The 22500-nt window shown below is 47.5% G+C and overlaps 1 protein-coding gene across 2 annotated transcripts in view; it reads right to left on the reverse strand.

The window, feature by feature from the left end:
• The window catches only part of foxp2 (forkhead box P2), a gene marked incomplete at both ends in the record, with an annotated part of 72707 nt that overhangs the window by 16086 nt on the left and 34121 nt on the right, over positions 1-22500 (reverse strand). Inside the window, 7 exons of one of the 2 annotated variants that reach the window (XM_080850909.1) lie at positions 1076-1159; positions 3227-3314; positions 11477-11584; positions 13823-14084; positions 15655-15835; positions 19367-19456; positions 19715-19852. In XM_080850909.1, coding sequence (XP_080707035.1) covers positions 1076-1159; positions 3227-3314; positions 11477-11584; positions 13823-14084; positions 15655-15835; positions 19367-19456; positions 19715-19852 — 951 coding nt within the window. Of the gene's footprint in view, positions 1-1075; positions 1160-3226; positions 3315-11476; positions 11585-13822; positions 14088-15654; positions 15836-19366; positions 19457-19714; positions 19853-22500 lie in introns of both variants that reach the window. The other variant, XM_080850908.1, reaches the window with a different exon arrangement.

Genomic DNA, 22500 nt, shown 5'->3' on the forward strand with positions numbered 1-22500 from the left:
CCTACGAAGGAAATTTACTACATCATTTACTGAATAATGCTCATGATAAATAAAACATATATTTACTGAATGTTAGCCTGAATCTCATAATTGCTCTAATTAAAAACCGACTGTGTATTTTTGCAATACATAGATTACATAATTTTATAATATTATTTATGTATTACATGCATCTTTCGCAGTTCCATGTTTGCAAATATACCATATCAAATCTGCCATGTAATTTCATGCTGTGTGCAGCAATCAATGTACAAGGCATTTCATATCACAGCATGGTTTGGTCTCAATAGCTCAATATAATTTTTTTCTTCTTGAGATTGTTTACTGATTGCTGGCTATTTGGCTTGGGTTCATTTTGGCCAGGCGTAGTCTTCAGCACAGCGTGGGGCAGCAAAGCTGTTTGCTTGGTGAATGAGACGATAGTCTGCTCCCTCTTTCTCTCTCTCTCTCTCTCTCTCTCCTTCTCTCTCTCTCTCTATCTCCATTGCCTGGCTTCTGAGAGCTCCTTGGGCTCACAGCGCTTAACAGCTATTGCCTCTGGCCAACAGGTTGTTTGTGACATTAAATCCATCACCGCAAAATGGCCCACCGTTTTGCCGGAGAACTTCAAGCTGTGATTTAATACGCTTGCTCCTGGGCTAGAGACACACACACATGCACATAAACACTCACAGACACAGGCACACAGACAGACACGCAGGCAGCCGCACACACACACATACACGTTTGATGGAGATGTTGGTAACCTGGCATTACAAATCCTATTGGCTTCACACACTCCATCAGTCTTGGGGCTCTTGGTGTAAGTCCGACGGGCTGTTTGCAGTGCATGGAGCAATATGCACTCACAAGATTGAGTGTGTGTGTGTGTGTGTGTGTGTGTGTGTGTGTGTCTGTGGAGGCAACTGCTGTAGCATGTTCAGGAAAACGCACTCAGAGGTTTCAGCGTATGAGTCTATATACACTATATATGTGTGTGTGTCTGCAAGCATGGTGTGTGTGTATGCGTGCGTGGTGTGTGTGTATGAGTGTGTTTGTGGGTGAGTCTGGTTGTGTGTGTGGTGCGTACACTTACAGGTTTGGGAGACGGCTTTGGCTCAGAGGGTCGCATGTGTAAGTGGGCCATCATCGCCTGAAGACGCTCACGTTCTTTAGAAAGCTGTTAACGACAAAGAGAGAGAGGGAGAGAGAAACAGACAGACAGACAGACAGACAGAGAGAGAGAGAGGGAGAGGGGAGAGAGAGAGAGCAGAGGAGCGGAGCATTAGATATGAGCGATTTTCCCCACATGAGCACAGTAATACATCTTCTTATTGAACTTGTCTAGCAGTAATGAACCCTACATATGCCCAGACCAGACCAGCCTCCACAGCCTAGCCCTGGACTCATGGAGAAATAGACACAGCGAGAGTGAGAGAGAGAGAGAGAGAGAGAGAGAGAGAGAGAGGGAGAGTGCGAGATCAGATAAAGAGTGAGAGAAAGAAAGGGAGAGAAAGGGAGAAGTGTGGGAGGACAAGAAACACTCCTGGCAGTGAGGGCAGGGTTGGCCTTGCAGCTGGTAGAAACAGCAGTAGCAGTCGGGTGGTGTCAGAGGGGGTCAGGCAAATACAAATAGCACTTCATCTTTTTGTCAATAGCAAGAATTTAGGTCAGGGGCTGCAGGCGGGGCTGACAGTAACAAGCTAGCAGGGGCCGCAAATTAGCGGCGACCGGGGCGCCCAGTCAATGTCCTGTGGACGCAGTTAGCAGCCGAGCCCGTTGGCAGCTGGCAGCGGGGGTGAAGGGGTCCCGTGCACGGAACGCCGATGGGGGCAGACCTGGGGGCCGTCTCTGAGCCCACACCCGGGCCCTCAAAGGTCCAGTTAGGGGCCCGCGGCAACGGGCTATCATCAATCTAACTCGGGGGAAGTGACAGGGAGGGAGAGAGGGGAGAGGCCGGGGTCCATGCCTTTACACATACACACACACATACACACACACACACATGCAAACACACACATGTAAACACACATCCATTCACACACACTCACTGGTCTGGGCCTCATTACTTGTGTCTGAGGCCTTGGTAAGAGAGTAAGAGATACCACAGGATAGACAAAAAAAACACGGCTCTGTAATTGGTCACTGGGTAGAAGAAGGTGGTTCAGAAGGTGTGCCCGAGTCTGTATGTGTGTGAGTGTGTGTCTAGATGTGTGTGTAATGTGTTTCTTTATGTCCTATAGGACATTTTTTATTTTCATTCTCTGAAATATAAAAATGAGAGGCTAGTTGAGCTCTGGGGGTTGAAGGTCGGGAGCATGTGTGCATGGGGGTGTGCATGTATGAGGATGTACAGACACATACAGTATGTGTGTGTGTGTGTGTGTGTGTGTGTGTGTGTGTGTGTGTGTGTGAGAGGGTGTGTGTGTGTGTGTGTGTGTGTGAATAAGCAGGGGTAGGGGGCAGACAAGGTGTTGACCAGTGTCACCTAAGGAAGTGTCTCCTTATGGGGGAGGGTGTGACACATACACACACACACACACACACACACACTCACACACACACACACACACATGCTGGTGTTAGGACTGGTGCGTGGCCATGTCCTTCAATCAGAGTGCTCATTATCTTGCTGCTGTGACTCCTTAATAAGGTCACGCCCCACCTACTGAAAATAGACCCCCCCCCCCCCCCCCCCCCCCCCGCCCACACCCACCGGCACCCCCCCACTCAGCTTCCTTCAGGTGCAGGGTGCATTTAATTAACTCCGGCCAGACGAGAGGGGAGCATATTAATTGGGAGGGGTGGTAGAGGAAGTAAAGAAGATGGTGAAAAAAACAAGTGCAGGGGCCTAATTCAATTAAAATGGGCATAATGGCTTTTGTTCGAAAGAGGAAACACACAACACACACACAGCACACACACACACACACACACACACACACACACACAGAGTGCATCTGCAATTGTGCTGTCTTGAATGGTCTCTTCACACTTTCACCTGCTATTTTCTCTCCGGGCAATAACAAGATAAGGCCTGATGCTGGTTTGTGATTTTTCCATTGCCTTCTGTGAGAAGTGCTGCCATAATAGCAATGACTTTCAAGTTCAAATAGGCCTAAATGTATAGAGAGTAAGCTCAAACACACACACACACACACACACACACACACACACCAGACAGACAGAAGATGCACCTGTGAGTCGCACACAGACACACACGTGTTAAGAGAGTAAACACACACACCTGTATTTCTAGTTGTTGGACAACCTGCATCTGGACTCGACACTGTGCTGTGCTTCTGTCGTCGAGAGCGTGCTCACTGTTAAGGTGCCTGTGGAGAAAACACACACACACACACACAGACACACACACACACAAAGAGACACACACAAACATGTATCAATGAAACACACTTCGCAAAACCCAAACACCAAAACAGGCATTAATACATCTGTGCACAGATTAACACATCCACAAACCAACTCAAAAACAGAAGGCATGAGTGTTGCTTTAGATTTGATTTTGCAAACAGATGCCTTTAAAAAAACAATAAAAAACAAACAAACAAACAAAATAAAAACATCTCCACAGCTGTTAAGTGCCTCTAGCTGTGCTGTGCTGTGTGGTGCCTGTGTTCTCTCTTCTCTATCTGTCCCCTCACTAATAATATTATCAGATGAGCGTGACTGCTGCTGGACCGCCGGAGTCATTGGGGCGCATTGTTTCAGGGCGTCAGCACCGAGAGGGGGGGGGGGGCTCTCTCTCTCCATCACCGCCTGAAAGCCAGTGTTTTACATCACAATAGAGCTACCATGCGTGGAGGAGAGAGAGAGAGAAGAGTAAAGAAAAGGAGGAGGAGGAGGAGAGGAGAGGAGAGGAGAGGAGAGGGGAGGCTATGCTATGCAGGGGAGGAGAAAAGATGTTGGTGTTACAAAAGGGGCCTCGGCAGAAAAACGCCTTTGTCTCCGTCATTTCTCCAAAACAATAAACGCAATTTAACTTGAGTTACATTTTAAAGAGGTGGAGGATGGAGGGGAGGGGCACGCAGTCTCCTCACAAGAGGTGATTATCCAGACGACGTATTAAACACATCCATTGGTCCTCTCATTACAAGGAGTGTGTGGGGTAGGGTGGCATGCATAAAAAAAAAACCCAGCAGACAGCAATAACCGTCAATGACATTTTTTCTTTCCCTCTCTCTCTCCCTCCCTTGTTCTCTCTCTCTCTTTTCCTTTCTGTCTCTCTCATTTTTGTCTTGATTGGATTTTGTCTGCAGGATACAAAAGAGTTCGGCCATTAGCACAGACCTTTCCTCCCCCTGCGTGTGTGTGTGTGCGGGGGCGGGCGGGCGAGGAGGTTTTTTTAAGTGTTGTGATGTGGGGTAATGAGCCTCTATCTAAATTATCGCCGGTGACAAACCTCACAAAGCGCGCGTCGAGGAGAGACGTGCTTATGAAATGCCAAAGCTGCCACTTTCTTCGCCGTAATTATAGGTTAGCTTGCAGACCCTTCAATGATCGTTTACTGTACAGCCTCTGGTGCATTAGTGTGAGCTTAAATCAGACACACACACACACACACACACACACACACACACACACACACACACACACACACACACACACACACACACACACACACACACATTCATGGAGGCATAAGCACACACACACACACACACACACACACACACACTCTCTGTCCTGATTATCTGCAGTGTGCAAAAGAATTAATAATAAAAAACAACAACTTGTCTATCATGGTGTCAAGCCAGGCCTTGAGGACATCTGTAGGCACAATAGCCAAGCACAGCCCGTGACCACATAGAACCGCAGCGCTTCATCTTCTACTGTTTACGCTTCTCTGTCCATCCCAGCTCTGATTCTCAACAATCCTCCATTACACATCAGGAGAGGAAGAAAAGATACAGAGAGAGAGAGAGAGACAGACAGAGAGAAGGAGAGAGAGATGGCATTAAAGAAAGGAGCAAGACGGAAGGAAGAGAGAGAGAGAGAGAGAGAGTTTCTCTTTCAGCCCGTGCCTAATTGCTGTTTCAGATCGCGCGTGCAAAAGGAGCATTTCATTAATCATTTAATCAGGTCCCTCGCAGGAAGACGGGGGGAACTAATGTTGCAAATACCCTTTTCATTTCAATGCTCATAATGCTATCTAACTCACTTGATGTATGGCATGTGTCAGAACGCGCAGCTGCTTCTAAGAGGGCTTGCAGAAACAGTGTCCAGCCGGCCCCAAAGAGAGCTCGCTACCAAATGCACAAAAAAAAGAATGCAAGAAAGAAAGAAAAGAAAAAAAGGAGAAAAAACACCCTATTAGCGTATCCTCTTATCAGCAGTGGTGTTCAGCGCTTGCTGTCTGGTCTGTGTGTTCGAGGGGAAATATTTGTCTCATTTGTGGTTTGTGGTTGTGTCTGCGGTTGAGTGCTCGTGTTTCTCTGTCGCTCAGTCTGCTTTCTGCCGTGTGTTTATTCTTCTTTCAGTGCCCCCTCTCTCTCGCTCTCTCTTTCTGTCTCTCTCCCTCACCTTTCCTGCTCTGTCCATTTGGCTGCGGCGATTACACCCTGATTACCACATGCAGATGAAATATTTAAAAGACACTATAACATGCATTAATAAATGCACTGGTTAATAAAGGTGCAAAGACAGCCAGAGGGAAAGAGAGAGACAGAGATAGATAGTTGGACTGAGAGAGAGATTGTGTGACTGAGAGAGAAATAGAGATAGATAGTGGGACTGAGAGAGAGAGAGAGAGAGAGAGAGAGAGAGAGAGAGAGAAGGGAGAGGGTATGGGAAGATATGGGGGTGGGCAAGGGTAAGATGCATTCACAGATAGCCTCTTATGAGCAGGGGCACAGGCAGTACAGTTCAAACACGACAGAGAGGTAAAATGAGATGAAAAAGGTGTGTGTGTGTGTAGTGTGTCTACATGAGTATGTTTGTGTGTGCAAATGTATGTGTGTGTGTGTGTGTGTGTATGCGCGTGCATGCTTGTGTGTGTGCATTTCAGAGAGGGCTGCCAGGGCTAAGGAGCCCCCCCCCCCCCCCAGAACAAACACCTCAGGAGTGGCTGTAATTTATGGGTCACTTTACAGGCGTATTGATTTTTGTTTGTGGCGCGGGGAATAGCCTGGGCGGGCGCTACTGCTGAGAAGGCCTCACAACCAGACCGAGGGGGCCTGAGAGAGACACGGCAGATGACACTGAGATGGAGAGATAAAGAGATGAAATGGAGAGAATGGAGAAATGGAGTGACAGATTAGCAAGGAGGAGGAGGAGGGGGGGGGGGAGAAGGGAAAGGAGGGAACGGGGGTCTAAACAGACAGATAGAGAGAGAGCAGGGGATGACAAGAGGAGAGCTGACCACTTGACTGGTGAAGATAAAGATGGAGATCTAGAGACAGGGAACAGAGGAATGGAGAGGTGAATTAAAGAGAGATGGAAGATAAGCATAGAGATTTAGTGTGGAGAAATGACTGAGGGATAGACAGAGCAGAGAAGGGAAGGTAGTGATGAAAAGCAGAGAGAAATGATGGAGAGATGGAGAAACAGACAGCTGTAGGAGAAAAGAAAAAGGGACAGAGATAGAAAAACAGACAAGATGTAAGAGTGAAATTTAATTGAGCGAGGGAGAGAAAGAGAAAGAGAGCGACTTACCAGTAAAAAAAACCCATAAAAGGCCAAATCAAGACATACTTAAAACCCAAGCAAAAAAAAGAAAAAAACCCACCCTGACAGAAAACAAATAAAAAACAATAGGTGAAGTCATGGCTCAGGATCAATCAGTTCAGGTACTTTCGCTTCATTTACCTTACCAAATACATTCTTTAAGCCACCGATCATTTCATAATAACTAAATACAATTATTTTTCCATTGACGACACATTTCAGAGCGACACTGGTTCTGATTTTCCAGACCCATCCATTTATATTTCTCTGTGACAGCCACACCTCCATCTTATCTTCTGAAGAAAATATCCCGAAAAATGTAGGCCCAAAAATAAACAAAATTCCAGGAAAAGTTCTCCCCCAGTCTCACACAACGTTCTTTAACAATACTAAACGTCTTTGTCAGCCTTGAACATCCAACAAACAAGTTTCACATCCTCCACAGAAACTAGACAGAGAGAGAAGAAAGGGGAGGATGAGCTGAACATAGATGGCTACATGGGGCAGGGGTGTGATGGTGGTCGTGGTGTGTGTGTGTGGGTGGGGAGTGTGTGATGAGTGGTGAACATGTAAGCTGTGGTCGCTACAGCATCTTAACCCCCTGACCCATAATGGAGCCGCCACAGCATGCTAGATTAAGCCTCAGACACGCCAAGCTGCCAGGGGCATGCTGTAAATAACACACACAAACACACACACACACACACACACACACACACACACACACACACACACACAAATCTGCAGGCTGCACACAAGTGCCCTTCTGCATTCATGTACACATACAGGAGAACAGCATGCATAGAGAGAGAGAGAGAGAGAGAGAGAGAGAGAGAGAGAGAGAGAGAGAGAGAGAGAGAGAGGGCAAAGGCAGGGCAATGAGAGACTGCTCAAGAAAAGACACAAAAAGGGATGGCAAGGGGGAGGGTGAAAAAGAGGATAGAGCCAAAGAGAGGGAAAATATAGTGACTGATGGATATAGAATTAAAATAATTAAAAACAAATAAAGCTTTATTATGCTTATGTATTCATCTAAGTGTGCAGGCACAAGGACTGACACAGGATGATATAGAAACGCAAAATGAATAAGAATGAAACAGAGAGGCAAAGCAAGGCAGAGTGATAAAGAGACCAGACCAACAGGAAGACCATGACAAAGAAACAAACTGAAACAAACATACAAACACATAACTGAACAAAGAAAACCCATCTAATTGGCACAGACAGAGAAACAGAAGGTAAAAAAAAATGTAAAAAGGCGGAACGTGAACTAGAAAGAGAGAGAAACAAATGCACTGACCACACACCGCTCCTGCCAAACTCCGCTGACATCGCACAAACAGTGACCCGACTTCCAGGCACCCCCTTTCCCCAGCAGACATCTGGCCGCCCAAGGAGCAGCCGTCCTGGGGGCAGTGGAGCCATGGTTGGCCTGTCTGGGGGAGCCCTGGTGGGTTTAATTAATGGGCAGTTAGAGGCCCTGCTGGTCAGGCTGAGGGGCAGCGGCTGCCATCTTTTCTGGGGGTGCAGTGGCAGCAGAAAGCAGTAAGCAACGACTCCTGGTATACTAGCAGGAGTGGGAGGCTTCGGCAGGGTGTGTTTGTGTGTGTGTGGGTCTGTCAGTGTGTGTGTGTGTGTGTGTGTGTGTGCATGTATGTGTGTTTTGTTGAGGCTGACCATAGAATAGTAGAAGTGAGTGGAGTTTGGGCTTGAGTGTGGGTTGAATAACCTTTGCTATGCATCACTGCATCTGAAAGTGTGAGTGTGTTATTTTTATTTCTCTGTGCGCCATTTAATGTATGTAAGTATGTATGTACTGTATGTATGTATGTATGTATGTATGTTTTTATGTATGTACAGTATGTATGTACTGTATGTATGTGTGTGTGTAAGCATGTGTGAGATTGTGCATGTGTGTGTGTCTACAAATACAGTACATGCGTGAGATTGCTATGGACACTCCAGACTGTGTAGACTGCAAGTGAGCCAGTGTCCGTCTGTAGAAACCATCACTAGCCAGGCTGCTCTGTTTCCCTTCCCATCTCCAGTGAGTGACAGTGATAGTTCAGTGAGTAAGTGCGAGAGAGAGTGAGTGATTGAGTGAGTGAGTGAGTGAGAGATTGAGTAAATGACTGATTGAATGAGTGAGTGTGCGAGAGAGAGAGAGAGAGAGTGAGTGACTGATAGAGTGAGAGAGAGAGAAGAGAGAGAGCCGGGTGAGATATCAGTGCATTGGGGGAGGCAGCTGGGTGGAAAAGCTCATGTTGTGATCGTTTACTCACAAACAGCTGACAGACCAGCGCTATAGTCACTGCTACTGTCTGCCAGGTAGCTGGAAGGCTGATAAGCCCCATAGGAACATCTGTTTCTGTTTTTAACATTTTCACTTCTTTCATGTCAGACATAAACTGAACAAAAGAAAAGGCAGCCCTGCATTATCCCGGCTGAGAAACCCTCTGTGTACGCGCCAGTGTACGGCAAACGCATAAATAGACATGTCTTAGGGTGCCGCTCGTACACACACACACACACACACACACACACACACACACACGCATGCAGGGTTTCATTTCAACTTCAGAGCTAATACAATGTGCCAGCCACCTTTAGGCTAGCTCTCCAGGTGAAAAGGAAAGGGGAAAAAAACACATAAAAGTGCATTGAAGAGCTATTAAATTGCTGATCTTGACAAGTTTTCCTGAGCAACACAACAAAGATCGCTTAAACGCGCCGTGCCATTTCTACAACCGCCAGCAACAACCCCACCCCACCCCCACCAACTTGCACCCGCATCACCTCCCCCCCCTCCATCAAAGGTGTCATCTGATTTTGACACTCTATTTTATGTAAACGGTGTTTTGAAAGTGTGTGTACCCGGCTGGTACAGGCGGCAGTGACTGGCATCTCTCGCCACATGAAAGAGCCAGGGCTGACACCTACAATCGCTCCTGTGAGGCACAGGGAGGAGATAGAAGAAGAGGCTGCCAGCGTCTCAGCGCAGCTCTGTGTGTGTGCGTGTGTGTGTGTGTGTGTGAGAACCTCAAATCAGTGCGCTCTTTTGTTGCTTGTCTGTGTTCATGTGCGGATCATGCGCCATGAAGCCTCTGACTCTTGCAGATGACGGCGGTGATGGCGGTGCCGGCGACTTCCCATATTTTACGCCCGTTATAAACCTCCTCTCTCAGAGTGCTCGCATAAGGCAGGGATATATCTGGCGTTTTGGGTCGATTTTATTTGTTATCTATCTGTTTATTTATTTATTTCAAAAGTGGGGAGCTATAGCAATACAGTCTGCAATTCAGACAATGGTAAACGCTACATTTTGCCAAAAACAACAGATTATCCACCATACCATTAGATACCAGATTATCTACCATACCATTAGATAACAGATTATCTAATCTGAGACAACTAGTGTAATATAGGCTGAATGTTGATATACATTTACAGCCAAATCTGATCTAAACTATCACTCTTTCATCAGCTTCAACGTATACACTGATGATTCTGTAAGTGTCAATTGAAAATGTCTTACTTGTTTTGTATTAATTTCCTGATTTGTGTGAGTAAATAAAACCACTGGGTTCTGCCCATTAGCTGGAAGAATAACGCCTGCTTTGAAACAATGGGAATACCACAAAGACTCTGGATGCCATTAGTTAATCCATTGAACATCCATCTTAAAAGCAGGGCTCTAAAATCATATCAGTTGTGTCTATCCTCAGATCACCCTCCTTTCCTTTCAAAATTATATAAATAAATTAAAGAACAATGTTCCCAATTTCAATGGCGTTCTCGTGAATTGACATGGACATTTACACCCGCATTACGTGGCGTGATCATCATTTCACAGTTAATTACAAATCTAATTAGAATATTCAAATTAAACAATTCCAGCCCCCCCCCTCCCCCTCCCCTCCACCCCCGTCTCCATCTTGACGTCTGTGAAGCTCCCTGGCGCATGATGACGCGATCACCTGCCATCAACGGCGGGGAAAACACCTTCTCTTCTAATGTCCGCCTGCCAACAAAGCCGGGCCAATTACTAACGAGCTAATTAGCTAAATTGTTGATGGAGCATGAAGCCTTTCGTCTGACTCCATCTCTGGCTGCACCATGGCAACACTGAACGGGGGCCGCACGTATGCCATATCAGCAAGTCACCATTAGCTTCCTAACGAGTTCCAGGACAACCTGGCGGGCCAGGGAGGGGCGAGAGCAGGGGGGCCAGCCATATATCAGCCAGCCCTCTGACAGCCTGACAGACAGACAACCACCTCCCCCCCCCCGCCCGCTGAAACACTGGCTTGTGTTTAACCTTTCCCAGCGACGCGTCGGCCCCCGGAACAGGGTGTCGTATTTTACAGATGCCAGAGACGGGGAGCTAAATCAGCAGCTGATTTAAAGCATTCAGGGTCCTCTCGGAGCGAGAGATGCTAACAAAGACCTTTGGAATGATTTGGGGGCTCGACCTGGATCGCGTTCGGATGGGGAGGAAGTGCTTGGCGGTGGATATTAGGCAGAGCCGGGCATGGAGGCTTTTATGAAGCCCTAAGGCTAACTGCTGGCATTTGACAACCACAGACTCTGAATTGGATTCATTTTTTAACGTGTTTGGCACAGATTGGACACCCTCTCCTACTGACAAGCCCAAACCTAAGTCGTGATGACTGTGCAAGATTTATACACACTGTAAAAGAAAATGACAAAAAGGCCCAATAAACCACTGCTGACAGTCTGACATACACAAACATAGACACATGCACACATATGGACATACACACTACACATCCACTTGCAGGATACCTACTTCAAGAACTGTCCAAAGTCTTCGCAGACGCTTTCACACCCGGGCCACTTGCACACTCCATGACCGTAAAGACAGTGTGCGGCTCCTGTCTCCTCATGCAAGGATTCTCTGTGGACAGAGAAAGAGACAGAGAGGAGAACAGGGAGAGAGAGAGAAAGAGAGAGAGAGAGTCAAGAGAGGGACAGATACAAAGAGACAGAAAGATGAAGAGGTGAGAGACAGCAAGAGAAGGAAATAGAGACAATGACGTCAGTTTTATTACCACAGACATAATGGCTTCAGGCAGATAACTCCTGTTGGGTTACCACTGGCAACAGAGGGGTCAAAACAGGGCAGGTTGGCTTTGTTCTGGCCGACAGTTCGGTACAGAGACTGGAAACGATCCAATTAAACGCAAGTGAGTGCGGAATTCCTGGAGACACCCCCTCACACACACACACACATACCCTGTCCCTGCCATAGGATTATTGATCCTGAGTGTGTGCCAGGGGACCAAGCAGCGTGTGGCAAAATGAATAAATAAATATAACAAGCGAACGATGTCGTGGAAAATCCTGGGGTGTTCCTGGCAATGGCATTCCGACGTTCACAGATCTATGACAGAATAAAGCCATGAAGTGGCACTAGGTGTGTAAACGCGTTAGACGGTAGAGCGGCGGCGGCGTGATGTTTTTATTTGGCTGGCTATCTCTGCTTTCGAAGGACAACTGCGCTCTGCGCTTGAACAAATGCTCTCGCACTGGCCTGACCTGCAGTGAGCTGGAGCAGCGATTAGAACTGACAGCTTAACCTTTAGGCTCGCACTGAAAGGGAAGGAAGAGAGAGGAAGAGAGAGGAAGAGAGAGAGAGAGAGAGAGAGAGAGAGAGATTGTGCTCTCTCATTCACAGTATGTTTTACACGACCTCCTCCCTGCGTGCCATCGATCGATGGAGTGTAAGTAAGCAGCCTCCTTTGACAGTCCTCTGTGCTCGATCATTACCAGAACCCACAGACCCCACAGGGATCAGTACTAGATAAAAAAAGAGTTTTCTCCGGTTTTTCCTCCACTCTGTTTATTTCCCTGCCCAACACTCTCCCCCCTGTATTTCTCTCTCTCTATCTTTCTTGTTTTTCTCTGTGGGTGAGGATGTCTTCTTGTAGATGTTTTTCCCCAAGCAGAAGGTTTTTAGTGGCTTCGCTAAGATAGCATCTACTTTAAACCAATTACAGTACTGCTCAGCCTCGCTCAGTGTAGCTGCGGCACCTGCTTATTACGCCACAGAGAGGAGTGGGGGGGGGATTTGAATTATACATGGTTCAGTCAGATAACAATAAACACACACACACACACACACACACACACACACACACACACACACACACACACACACACACACACACACACACACACACACACACACACACACACACACACACACACACACACAGACAATCATGCATACACAGCCTTTACACAGTGACAGTGGATCAGGTCGACTCATCCTGCGTTGTGTTTACATGCCGGGGCTGTTTTCTGCTAGGTGATGTTCAGATGCAGAGAAGCTGAGAGACAGAGGCGTTAAATACTTAATGTACAGCGCCCCTGACTCCCCCCTCCCCCCCGTCCCCCAACTGCCGAGCATCTCTGTGTGTGTTTGTCTGTTTCGCCGATGTCGACGTCGTCGCTCCGTTTGATATGGTGTAAGCAAATGGGGTTCAATCACGCACACACTCTCCCCTGGGAGAGAGTATTTTTGACTATTATTACGCCGGCATCGCTACGCACTGAGCAAACAAACAAATCAAAAACGCAGAGCAAGCCACTGTCGGTCCCCCTCCAGGAAGGAATACTTCTTCTCTTCTGCTAAACGGGGACAAACGGCATGTTTTCCCCCCACAAACACAAACATCTGACAGATTAGCACATGAAAAGACCAATGAGCTTCTGCTTGATTTGTGTGTGTGTGTGTGTGAGAGTGCATTTGTGTGTGTACGAACGCGGCATGGAACATGTGTAAAGAGTCTCCAGTGAGCTTTTGCGATCAGTGGATGTTTGTGTGATAGTAGCGTGTGTCTACTGGTTGCCTATTTGAATAAAAGGGAAGTTGAAAATGTGTGTTTGTGTGTGTTAGTATGCATGAATGTCTCTGTGATGTTGTGTATATGTACCTGTATGATTTGAGTTGGTGAATGTATGTGGTCCATATCTCTACTAAACAGACGTTTGTAAATGTATGCGTAAGTGTATGTGTATTGGTATGTGTACGTGAACATGTGTGTATGTGTTTGAGTGTGTGTCTGTATGTGTGTATGTTGTGTGTTTGTCCGTTACTGTGTTTGTCCGTTGTGTGTGTTTGCTCCCCTACCTCTCTCTCCGAGAGCTGAGGGCCGGGGACTGGCCGTTGGCGATGCTGTGGTGAGAGATGGGCGGCGATGTTTTGGAGGTGGTGGAGGAGGTAGTGGAGGTGGAGTTCGAGGTGGTGAGGTCTAGGCCACCACCATCTCCACCGCGTCCAACGTTTCCCCCACCGCTGCTGCCGCTGTTGTGCTTGTGCCCGTTGTCTTGCTCCATTGCGTGTGCCGTGGTCACGTCTTTCCACAGCTGCTGCAGTTCAGCTGGGCTGAGGCCTGCTGCTGAATGAGCACAAACACACACACACACACACACACACACACACACACACACACACACACACACACACACACACACACACACACACACACACACACACACACTTTTAGGATGGGTATACTCACAAGAGGAATTTCAAGTTACTGTAGGATTAGTCAGTCTTGAATCAAAAAAAGATTGAATCTCTCCCACAAGATTCTGCTAGGAAACATGGTGTTCACAAAGATGGCTGACTAGTCTTCTTATTCCAGGACCGTGGAAATTATGAACCTGGACCACTGAATCTTGCTTTCATCACTTTGAGACTACAGCTCTACAAATCTCCCACTGAGGAAAAAGCTAACATGCTAAGCTAACATGCTGCAAGCTGTATGCTAATACGCTAACATGTTAGCGCCCAGACACCACATTGGCCTTCACCAGCATCCACCTGGAGTGAAAAGGCTTTCTATGGTATGGCGTCCTCTATGGAGAAATGGAGAGTATCTTTCCCATTGCGCCGACAACATCCGATCCGTACGTACAAATGATATCAGTCCTGCGATGATAAGAACAGAAAGAATCCTCTTGCTGTCTCAGTGGAAGCGTCGTCGTAATTAGCGATCATTTTGTCAGCGAGCGAGAGACAGTGCCATTTTTAGGTAAACAGCAGGCTAAAGTGCCAGGTGTTTGTTTGAGAAAGCGCGAGACGGAGAGAAAGAGCAAAATGGCAACAGCTCCCTTCCTTTTCCTCCTGCTCTTCCCTTCCTTACTGAGAGGCAGTAAACAACAACAACAACAACAACAGGCAGGGAGGGAGGGAGGGAGAAGAGCAGGGGAGGGGAGGGGAGGCCGGGAGAGGAGAGCGAGAAAAACAGACGTACACAAACACAGGCAACAGCCAGCTTAGCTTAACAGAGAAACAGAAGGAGAAAAAGAGACAGAATATCAAGAGAAAATATATAGAAAATTATACAAAGAGGAGTGCAAGATGAAGAGAGAGAGAGAGAGAGAGAGAGAGAGAGAGAGAGAGAGACAGACAGAGAGAGACAGAGAGAAGGAGAGAGAGAGGGAAAGAGAGAGAGAGGTCAATGAAGACAGATGGGAGAAAAACAAGACAGAGTGACTAAGATGAGACAAGAAGAGTTTGGAGGGAGAACTTGTGTGGCCACAGGCGCCGTCCCTAGTTCCCCATAGTTGCCCACAGCAGACAGAAAGACAGAGAGGGTGGGAGGGACATAGAGACAGAGGCAGACAGAGATATTACTATTTCTCATCTGAACTTTGGCTGTGACAATATAATACCACAACTATGCCACTGTGTTGAACACAATTAAGGGTGACCGACAGTGAGAAGAACAGATAAAGAAAGAAGCAAGGGGAAGTCAGGGTAGAGAGAGTGAATGAGAGAGGTTTAGAGAGAGAGAGAGAGAGGAGAGAGAGAGAGAGAGAGGGAGAGGCACAGATCTAGACAGGACGTACTGACCCTGTGGTGGCAGGGTCTGCCACAGAGAGAGAGAGAGAGAGAGAGGAGAGAGAGAGAGAGAGAGAGAGGGAGAGGCACACATCTAGAGAGGACGTACTGACCTTGTGGTGGCAGGGTCTGCCCAGGGAGGGCGGCCTGGCCGGGGGGCAGCGTGAGGAGGCCCTGCCGCTGCATGTTGAGCAGGTGCTGCTGTTGCTGGAGCTGCTGCATCTGGAGGAGCTGCTGCTGGAACACGAGCTGCTGAGCCGCCAGCTGCTGCTGTTGATGCTGCTGCTGCTGCTGCTGAGAGTGGGAAGAGAGGAGGAGAGGAGAGAGAAGAGGAGGAGAGGAGGAGGAGGAGGGAGGAGAGGTAAGGGTAGAAGAGAGGAGGGCAGAGGAGAGGAGGGAATGAGCAGAGCAGAGCAGAGAAGATAGGAGAGAGCAGACAGGAGAGGAGATGTGGTGACCAGAGGAGAGGAGAGGAGTGAGGAGGAGTTGAGAGTGGTAGAAATGAGTGCATAGGAAATTACAAACACAAGAGCTAAACTGTGTGTGTGTGTGTGTGTGTGTGTGTGTGTGCCTCTGACCTAAAAAAAAAAACTAGATGACAAATAGATGACTGTTACCTTTTGTCCCTAGATATCTGTCCTCTCAAGGTTCTATCGCTATCTCTCTATCTCTGTGTCCGTCCATCTGTCTCCCTCTCTGCCACTCTCTGTCTCTTCATCACCCTCTCCATATTGCCATTCCTCTTTCTCTGTCTTTTCATCACTTGCTCTTTTTCCAGTCTGTCTTCTCTTCTCTTCTCTCTCTCACTCTCACACACAGACGCAAACACCCGGGAGATGGAGAGCTCTTCAGACTGATATGGAGGCATGGATGAATCTGTATGATATTAAAGAGCTGGTAATCCCTCTCTCTCTCTCTCTCTCTCTCTCTCTCTCTCTCCCTCTCTCCCCTCCCAGCCACTCACTCTTCTCTCCAGTGGCTGCTCACTGGATGCTGATAGTTAATTGTCTTGCATTTCTAATGGTCTATTACAGCTTATGGAGGCCTGCAAAAAAGAGACGAGTGTGTCTGTTTGTGTGTGTGTGTGTGTGGAGGGGGGTGCAGCCTGGGATATGTACAGAACTGAGCACTGAGCCACCCAACTACACACACAGATATACCCACACACACACACACACACACACACAGATACCCACATCCACCCACATCCACACACACACAACGCCATACACACAGATACACACACACACACACACACACACACACACACACACACACACACACACACACACCACCCCCACACAGAATGCTCCAGTGCTCCCTTATCTCACCCCACCCATCCCCCACCCCCTAGCTCTGTTTACTGCCTGGCGAGACTACCTCTTGCATAAGCCGCAGCCAAACAACAACAACAACAACAACAAAACAAAAACAGCAAAACATCGGCAGCAGCAGCAGCAGTAGCAGCAACAGAAGCAGGGGCATAGCAAGGAGAAAAACAGAAACAGAAAAACAATATTGAGAAAAAAGAGCAAAAATGAAAAACAAAAAACTAAAAAGAAGAGAGAGAAGCCTCAGTGACTGGAGCCTAGCAACGGATCATCACGTGGATTTTCTCTCTCTCTCTCTTTCTTGCTCTCTCTCTCTCACACTATCTATGCCCTACTGTAGCTGCCTGAAATAAAACTATAAATTACATTGCATAAAGTGAGGGCTTTAAATATTGCCAGAATAAATCTATTGGAGAGAATAGAAGAACAGGGAGACCAACGCCAATATATCTTAGTGGATACATCTAGACCCATTAGAGACCCAAAGCTAAACTCTATGCCCTCTTACAATCACACACGCGCACACACACACACACACACACACACACACACACACACAACACACAATACACATAGAGATTCATTCTGTCTTTCTCTCTCTCTCTCTCTCTCTCTCACACACACACACACACACACACACACAGACACACACACACACCCGGGCAGCAGTGTGAACCCTGTACTAGAGAGACAAGAGATCTTTTCATTATCCGCGGTGAGGATGCGGCGCTCTTGTCTGTCTGGCACGCTGGTCCCTGAGAGGGCCTGTGGGGTGGTCTCATGTGGTCTATTAGGCAGACTGTGGAAGGGGAGCCGTTAGCTCACTCTCTCCCTCAACTCCTCTCCTGTCCGAATACATTATCAGCTGATATTCACTCAATGCAGACACATGTACACACACACACACACACACACACACACACACACACACACACACACACACACACACACACACACACACACACACACACACACACAGAGACATGCATACGCACATTCACAGATTCCCTCTATACACACAAATACAGACTCACACAGACACAGACACAGACACAGGCACACACACACACACACACACACAGACACACACACACACAAGCACACGCACACACGCTCTCTTCATCCATTACGGGAGAGCAGGTCTCCAACTTTCAGGTTTATTTTTACATAGTAAGGCATTACATGAACTACCCGAGTTGGGACGGCTCCAGAGAATTTGTGTGGAAGGCAGTCACACTTCAGACGGAGACAAGCTAGTGTGAAGGACCTTTCCTTTTTAGTTTATGAAGCGAGTGAGCGAGTACGCAAGGCAGGGGAAGAGGGAGGGAGGGAGAAGAATGAAGAAGAGAGGGAGAGCGAGAGACAGAGAGAGAGAGAGAGGGAGAGAAAGATATATATATATATATAGAGAGAGAGAGAGAGAGAGAGAGAGAAAAAGGTTGTGGGGTGAAAACTTGTGATGCGCTCACTGGAAAACAGACTGCATAATGGCACAAGTCAGGTGGATTGGTGCGCCGTCTCAGGAGAAATAAGGGAGCAATTTCTATTCCATATTTGATGGCGGGGGCCCTGAAAATTCTATTCACAAATCCAAACAGAAACAAAGCCTCCGGGAGGTCAGCCACGCTCTCTCCTGTAACCGCCTGCATAATGGACCACCTTCAAGATGTGTGTGTGTGTTTGTGTGTGTGTATGTGTGTATATGCGTGGGCATGCAATGGGTAGGGGGTAAGTCTACAGTCATTGTCTTGTTTCTGATCAATTTAAACGGCTTCCACACATTTTGTTTGGATTTGTCCCTTTTCTCCCCCTTTTGCTCAGCCACCCCCCCCCCCCCCCCCCTCCTGCTCTCTCTAGTCTTTCTCTATCCCACCCTTCCTGTCTCTCTTTCTCTCTCTCTCACTGTCTGACAGACAGACAGAGCTGAACTTGTGTGTCTTGTCAAGTTGATTTATGAGTGTGTGTGTGAGCTGCATGTCTACGTCTGCCTCAGACTGGCAGGAGAGCTTCATTAAGGAAAAATGTGTGTGTGTGTGTGTGTGTGTGTGTGTGTGTGTGTGTGGATAGTCCCAATACCTCCCATCACACACACTCTCTTTCTCTCTCACTCTTTCAAACACTCTTCTGGAGTGTATAGCAAACTGTATGTAAAACACTGACAGCTGTAACTAATTGCCTTCAGGGTTAAAACTCTGCTTTTAGAAACTGTTGAGATCTAGTACAGTATACTGTATACAGCTGCTGCAGAAGGTTCTGTGGACTGGCATTCTAGAATTCTCCTCATAAGATAGACCTCAAAGGTTCTACAGACATTTGTAAGGTTCCACTGTCTCTATGCCAAACCGTTCTGCGTTCAGAGGAACTTGTGTGTTCTCTAATCGGGATTAGGTGATACGTAGATAATACAACGGGTAAGAAGTGCTCTACAGGTTCTGAGTAGGACAGTTTGTTTAGTTCTAAGTGGGACCTGGGTGTCGGGATGTGTGCTGCTCACCTCTTTTGACTGCTTGCCCGGGTGCTGCTGCTGCAGGAGCTGGAGGTGAAGCTGCTCCTGTTGCTTCTTATAAAACTCCTGCAGATGTTGCTGAGAGACACAAGCAATAAGAGAGAGAGAAAGAGAGAGAAAGAGAGAGAGAAGAAGGGATGAGAGAGGGATAATGAGAATAGAAGTCGAACGACTTTCAATCCATCTTGATAACTTAGTTGTGCACAGGCATGACTGCATTGAAGAAGGTAAGGGGCCTGTGTGTTTTAAGATGTACTGTACGTGTGTGTGTGTGTGTGTGTGTGTGTGTATGTGTTTGAGCTTGTGTGCGAGTGTGCTTGTTTGTGAGTGTGTTACCTGCTGCATCATGACGGCTTGCTGCTGCTGCAGGAGGGCTTGGAGCTGCTGTGGAGAAAGGACCTGCTGCTGGAGAATCTGCTGCATCTGCTGGGGGGTCATCACCTGTGGACTCATCATGGCCACAGACACTGGCACCTGACACAGAGAGGGAGGGAGAGAGAGGGGGAGAGAGGGAGAGAGGGAGAGAGAGAAGGGGGGGGGGTTGTCAGTCTTATGGGCTCCATGTAACTGTACTGGAAAAGGCACTCTCTGTGTCCACAGTGTGTATGTGCGTGCGTGCGAGCGAGTGTGTGTGTGTGTAATAACATACAGAGTCACCATATATATTTGTGCCTTGTGAGCCTGCATGTGTGCGAGTTGTTAGCCTGGCTGTGTCTGCTTATTACTCCCAGTTCAGTTTTCCCTGTGATTGTAGTCTGGAAACTCTGTTTGTAAGATGGATCGCCTGGCCATTTGGAGTGGCCTCCACTCAAGTGGGGGTGGCTAAGTGTGATGATGTTGATGTGAAGCGTTTGTTTGAAATGCAGTTGCCAGTGCTAGAGCAAGATGAAGAAATACAAACAGCAGTAGCACTGGAGATGTAGCAAAAATAATTTGCAATGTTATTCATTGAGGGCAAATACCAGGGATGGACAAAGGCCTAAAATACCAGTCTGTGTCTGTACCTAAGCATACACATTTGTGAGTCTGTTCCATCCTCTCCTTTGAGTGTGTATGCGTGCCCTTGTCCCTTGGCTCTGCCGGTGCCTGTATGCGTCTTATGTGTTTTTATATTTTTGTCAGCAGGCCCAAAGGGAACTGCTGGGGATTTAAAATAGACACACACCTTAATTAGCTGACCTTTTGACCTCCCATAGGCACACATACTCCCTGCCACCATCTACACGCCTTGACAGCTCAGTGCCAATGCATGCCGTAACACACACACACACACACAGACACAGACACCCAGACACAAACACACATACACAGCCACACAAAATGATTGGATGAGCCCACAGCTGACAGCTGGCAGACCCAATCAGAGTCAAGGTGAAGCCTGCAGTCAGTCTCAAAATTCCCAGAGATCCTCTGCGAGGCGCGGGACTAGTTCAGAGAGAGCAAGAGAAGGATCCCATGATCGCTTCTGTTTAGATCTGGGGGTTGTGGAGACAGCGGGCGCTTTTAGAATCTATTTACTTGTTTGTTTATTTATTTAGTCATCCGGCGAGACGTGGCCAGGAGAGCGGAGCAAGGAGCGCCCCCGTGTTCGCCCGGTAGAAGCCGGAGGCGAGGTGGTGTTTCTCCAACGTGCCTCTGTTAAAATTGATGCCGATTTTAAGACCGGAGCGAGACGTTCAAATTCAAACTGTCAAACCAGGCAAGAGTGAGTGCAGGGAGATAAAGATGAAACAACACAAAAAGTTACACTCCTTACAAAACATGACAGAGATAAACAGATCAGTAGCTGCAAAGTCAAAAGAAATAATAAAATAAAAACAAATGGGGAGCTGTAACTTTTTCCCCGTGTTTGTGGGCTCTGGTTGGCTGTAGATGGGGTAGCAGAGGAGGGCTTGCTAACCTTAATATTACCTCTATTAAATTCTTCATTGCTGCTTAAAAATTGAACAATCACATGGAGGAGTACACAGGTGGTGAGAGCGCTGTTTACTTGTCAAGCCTGCTTAAGAGGCAGCGGGTGCAGCACAACTGAAAGAGAATATTGGCGCCTCACGTCTTGGTTTTATATTTTGATGCCTCACCTGTCAGGGAGACAGTTTAATCTTGCAGTGGTCTCTGTCTTTCTCTCTCTGTGACTTTTTCTTCCTACTTCTCTCTCTCTTTCTTTCTTTTTCCCATTCTCTGTCTCTCTCTAGGTTACCGCAGTATTTGGTAAAACAGCCACATCCGACTAGTTGTTTTTTGTTGTTGTTTTTTTTTCTTTCGGTGAAGGGCCTCTTGTGGCTAAAGGTGTCAGAACCTTTACTGTGATGTGATGTGGTGTGGAATGTGTGTGTGTGAGTGTTTGTGTGTGTGTGTGTGTGTGAGGAGAGCTCTTCAGCATCCATTACTTTTTGTCCCTCAGACAGAACTGAAGTACTGATGTCTGATAGTATCAGTGGAGGATAATGTGTGCTGGAACCTGCCTAGAGTGTGTGTGGTTGCTTTCTTGTGATAAGTGGACTGAATTGTGTGTATGTGTTTGTGTTGCATTACATCTATATATATTATATAATTGTGTGTATCACACTTAAAGAATGTGAGCATATATGGTAATAATGCTAGAAGTGTGTTGTCATGTCACACATCCTGCATGTCGTGCCCTTGGTGTGTGTGTGTGTGTGTGTGTGTGTGTGTGTGTGTGTGTGTGTGTGTGTGTGTGTGTGTCCATGCGTGTGTGGGAGTGTATGGCAGCAATGTCAGGGGCCCAGGTGACGTATCTCCTCCGTCCCCCTGGCGCTCTAATCAAGCCGCCTGATTGCCTCTCTCGCTCGCGCACGTCTCTTGCCTGTCTCGCAGGAGGGGCGGGCTGGGTTGGGGTTCTGACATGTCCTTGTGTTGCGGTGATGTTGGCGGCCGATGCAGGTCCCCCCACCCCACCCCTACTCCCACTCCCCCCCCCCCCCCCCCCACACCCCCCCACACCCCCCGTCTTTGATTAGCCGAGACATTTGCATGGTCACTACACATTTTTCATTTTAGAAGTCATTATGCATTAGCGGCCCTGATCGCCCAGCCTGACTAATCCTGATGAACTGAGAAATCACCAGCTGAAGGTCAAACCCCATCCCTTTTCTCACTTG

This window comes from Sprattus sprattus (assembly GCF_963457725.1).
Source record: "Sprattus sprattus genome assembly, chromosome: 14".
Lineage (NCBI taxonomy): Eukaryota > Metazoa > Chordata > Actinopteri > Clupeiformes > Clupeidae > Sprattus > Sprattus sprattus.